This window comes from Limulus polyphemus, unplaced genomic scaffold (genome assembly GCF_000517525.1).
Source record: "Limulus polyphemus unplaced genomic scaffold, Limulus_polyphemus-2.1.2 Scaffold750, whole genome shotgun sequence".
Lineage (NCBI taxonomy): Eukaryota > Metazoa > Arthropoda > Merostomata > Xiphosura > Limulidae > Limulus > Limulus polyphemus.
Window position 1 is genome coordinate 345347 of NW_013666360.1, and position 5077 is coordinate 350423.

Below are 5077 nucleotides of genomic sequence, written 5' to 3' on the forward strand. Positions count from 1 at the left end.
TACCCTCCGTTCGCTAGTCTCACATGTTAAAGAAAGAAGTAAAAGTAGGACCCACATTGCGGTGAGAATACCCCGTCTTCCAGTCTTGACCTCCGTTCGCTAGTCTCACATGTTAAACAAAGAAGTAAAAGTAGGACCCACATTGCGGTGAGAATACCCCGTTTTCCAGTCTTGACCTCCGTTCGCTAGTCTCACATGTTAAAGAAAGAAGGTATATACAAAAAATAAGTAAGCAAAATAAGTAAAGAGAGCGAGATGTAGGTGCTCAAACCCACAACGTCCTTCATCTGTATCACCCTTCACTGCCTGCAGACTGTCGCAATATATTGTTGATAAGTATTATTTAATATAAAATGAAGAGAGCAACACAAACGGAGCTAGGATTAATTATATAGTATATACATAATTGTCTGTAAATTCATCATACTGTTTTATTTTAATAAAAAATATGAGCTCCCGAATAAGTGACATTTACTTTAATGCAAAGTTTCTTAGACGTTTAGTTTACTTTACTACCTAAAATCAAAACTAACATAATAAAAACAAAACTTCTTTTCAGAATCATGTTAAGCGTCAATACCTAGAGAAATGTCTACACGCATCATAATAATGATGTTGTAAGTTTAAAGATATAATAAGAAACATCTTCCAAGTTTAAACTTTAGTCATTTTGTTTACATTTTGAAGTGAGAAATAACAAACTATATAAACTGTATTTCATATGTACTCGTTAAGATTCTAGAGGGTTTTTCATTGTTCAACTTCAAAGCTTCGAAGTCCAGATGCTTTTTATTTGTTTCATCAACGTTATTCAGTACACACTTTTAAAAATATTGCAGAAAAACAAACGAAATGCAATTTGCGAAATAAAAAATATCTTCAGGAACTGAGATACCATTTGGAAGAGCAGTACTATACGAAGAAGTAGTATTATATAAAACAGAAGTATTATATGGAAAAACTGTACTATTTGAAGGAGCAGTGCTGTAAGAAAGAGCATAACTATATGGAAAAGCAAATTATATGAAAAAGCAAAACTATATAGAAGAGCAGTACTATATATATATAAACGAGCAGTACTATATGAAGAATAATACTATATATATAGAAGAACAGTACTATATAAATATAGATAAACAATACTTTTCGCAACTGCAGTATTATATAGAGGAGAGGTGATACACGAAAGAGCAGTAAAGGAACGAAAATATAAAATACGATGAGAAACTATAAAACATATTAGAACTAGAAATTCAAAAATCCCTTGCGATTCTTGCCAGCAAAGTGTAATAAACGTCAATGTTAACTCGTATGTCATGCATTGTAAGTGGGATTTACGGAGGAACATAAACGTATGAGAAAGCATAGAATGACTAAAATAAGGTATAGAGTAGTATACTTTTATATTTTATATTCTACATCGGAGATATTTTGATCTTTTTTGAAAGTTAGATGGCGCAGTGCCTCATAGAATAAGATAGTAATAATGATAATAAAATTACCCAGCAATAATTTTTGTGACTAACATAATTTTGGTAGCAATTTTTTCCAAATTCTATTAGCCATAATTCTAAACCTAAAGGCCTAGTTTGCGACTCTTGTTTTTTTTTTAAACGATATAGAAATTATTATACAGAATTATAAACCTGATAACCTACTTTGTCCATTCTGTTAAAAAAATATATATATATATACATATTTTTATATAGAAATTATTAGCCAAAACTATAAATCTAACGTCCTACTTTGCTCCTCCTGTTTTAAAGATAAATATAATTTACAATACAAACTCCAAACCTAATAGCCTATTTTGTTCTTCCTATTGTTAAAAAAATACATAAAATGTATTAATGAAAACTCTAAACATAACGGCTACTTTGCTTCTTCTACAAAATCGATCTAGATCAAAACTTAGCGGTCTACTTTGTTTGTTTGATTAAACATTGATAGAATTTGTTAATCAAATCTCTACAAATAACAGCCTGTCTACTACTTTTCTTAAACCTATTCACAATTTTCACCAATTTTAATAATTCAGAGGTTTTTTCCACCATCTCTTGAAGATGTTGGAATTATTTCCACCGAAACATGTAGATTTTTAATTGTATATTTTGCTTTTAATTTTATGCGATAAATTATTATGTATTTTTAAACGCCGAAGTTCTTATTTATTTTATGACATCTATACACAAGAATGGTCATAGAATATATTGAGTTATCATAGCTTTGATAAAAAATCTAATAAGAAAACTGACAGATTATTTTATTAACCGTTTTAGTTAGGGCGCTCGACTCGCAATCTGTGGGTCGCGGGTTCGAATCTCCGTCACACCAAACATGTTCAACCTTTCAGTCGTGGGGGCGTTATAATGTAATGGTCAATCCCACTATTCGTTGGTAAAAAGTAGCCCAAGAGTTGGCGGTGGGTGGTGATGACTAGCTGCCTTCCCTCTAGTCTTACACTGCTAAATTAGGGACGGCTAGCGCAGATAGCTCTCGTGTAGCTTTATACGCATTAAATCTGCTAATCTACTTTTTGAATATTTTTCTTTACATTGGTACATTGTCATTTCGTAAACTAGGAAATTAGCTTAAAATTCAGTTTGGAAGTTTTTATTTCTGGAACACTATAACTCACTAATATTACTTCAATAAAATTTATTTTTTCGTATGATGATTGTTGAGAGTATATTTTTGAAATGTTAACAACAAACCAATTAAATTAATTTCTAGTGTATGGGTGAGTCTACATTACATAAACCTGGAATATACAAAATATTGACTTTTCATACTATAAACTTACTTGTAGTAAACTGCTGGTAACTTACTTGAAAACCCTAATGTTCACTAATGTTTCATATTTTGAGCATTTATCTGAAAAATGTAACTGAAAGAAAATTCACCTACTATTAGACATTTCCCATATAATTCTTAATAAATCGAATTATCACAAACATGAGTTAAGGAAGCTGTGTAAGAACACATTAAATTTTGTCCAGAACATAATAGATTGAAACATTTAATTTAATTCAATTCTTTGTCTTAATGCACCTCAAGAACAATACCTAGTTCTTTAGTATTCAAATGTTATCAATATAATTTCTTAACACCACAATTTTAATCATAGTTATACATTTTTCTCAGTTACTGTAAACATATGATTATGAGAAATTACTGTAAGGACCAAGATTGTTCTAAAAAGTTTAACTTTAACTTAATTTAATCGTTTCTTTCATAAAGGACATCGTTTTGTTTAAGTGCACTGGAAACCTCTAGTAAGAAACTTACCTTGCTCAAAGTTCGTATTGTAACACAAAAGTTGTACGAAAGGGTTACGAATACAAACTATTATCTAAACACATATAACATTAAAGGAATTTAACTGTAAGAATATTGTTTTATACTTACCAACCCCAGGAGCTAATACGTTTACCAAGCATAATAAGAGAGATAAAGAAACTGGCATCAAAGGGACCGCTTTGCGGAATTCGCTGTGTTTTTCTCGTACTGATATGATTTCATATTTGATAAAAGGTTTTCCACCATAATACTCAACCATTGCTTTAAAATGTTCCTCAGTAATTTTAACAGAGTTAGAGTTACTTGCATTATGTTCTTGGTTAACGATAGGCTTATCTGTGTTCGTCTCCAACACAGGAATTCTGTGTACCTCATTACTCATGTTGGCCTCTTCCTGTGTCGGATCAACGGTAGTTTTTGTGCTTTCTTTGTAATCTGGAAGGCCTTCATTCTCATCCTCACGTCTTCTGTTTTCTACCATCTCTGGTGTGTTTATTTGGACAGTCGTCTGATTGCAGTGGTCTGACCGTTGTTCGTCAGTGGATGACATGTTAGCGTGCTCTTTCAGCGCAGCGCTCGCCTAACAAACACTTCTCCAAGTAGGTATATTTTCACCTACCTGCAGCGCACAAGTAGACAATCGATGTTTGAGCTACCACGTGCAGGGAACAAAGCAACCAAGCCCTGTAAAAACCTCACTCTTCTAATACATCGTTACCTATACGGTAAACAGGGCTTGAAATGAAAAGCAAGAAAATGTTAAAAGCGTTACTAAAATAAACACAAGATACTCCAGCACCTGACTGGATGCATGGGGATAACATGCACAGCTGCATAACGCCACTGTTTGAAAACGCTTTAACTATTAGCTGGCTTACACTAGCATAGCGTACAAAAAGGAAACTAACAGTATTTTGTGAACAAGTAAATACAATATTGTACAAATTTTATAAATAATGTCTACAACAACCTAACAAAGCCGCGTTTCTCTGTTGGCGGTTCAAAAAACGCCTTACCATATTGATTTTTTAAATATCTACAGTTTTAGGTTTTATTTACTAAGATGCATGTGAAAAAGGTAATATATTTTGTTTTGACACCACTGGTGGAAAACTGGTGAATAATCACTCTAAAGTTAGTGCCATAAATACACATCTCAACTCGTTGAAGAGACACCATCTTGGTTATGCATGCCAAATGAATAAAGAAATGGTGTCTTGGTTATGCTTGTTTGTTTGTAATTATGCTCAAAGCTACACAATGGGCTAGCTGTGCTCTGCCCACCACGGGTATCGAAACCCGGTTTCTAGCGTTGTAAGTCCGCAGACATACCGCTGTGCTACTGGGGGGGGGGGCGTTTTCGTTATGCAGATCATTTCATTGAAAATATAGCATAGTGGATACGTATATTATACCTACCAAGGTTAAGTTATTAAAAGTGCCCTTCAATTAAAAGAATTATAAACTTTTCTATATTTGTAAAAGATACATAATACAAGGATAGCAAGACATTGTGAGTTCTTTCTCATCTAAAAAAAACAAAGTTATTTTACATGCCCCCCGTCTCTCAACGGTACACTTTAGTACATAAATCGCTAAGTATCGAGGTTCGATCCCTACTGTGTGCATAGTACAGATACACATCTAATAACAAAACAATCGTATTCACATTCTATCCGAGCGCTATCTTTTGGCTAAAGTATTAGGAATTCTGAACAATTACTAAGACATTCTGTGAGGGCCCGGCATGGCCAGGTGGTTAAGGCGCTCCACTCGC

General features: G+C 33.2%; 1 protein-coding gene across 1 annotated transcript in view; it reads right to left on the minus strand.

Annotated features, from left to right (window-relative positions):
• The window catches only part of LOC111085972, a 99897-nt gene extending 95771 nt beyond the window's left edge, over positions 1-4126 (minus strand). Inside the window, exon 1 of the mRNA XM_022387014.1 lies at positions 3409-4126. Within this exon, the coding sequence (XP_022242722.1) occupies positions 3409-3850 (442 nt within the window). The 5' untranslated portion in view covers positions 3851-4126. The remainder of the gene's footprint in view (positions 1-3408) is intronic.
• Positions 4127-5077: the final 951 nt, after the last annotated feature.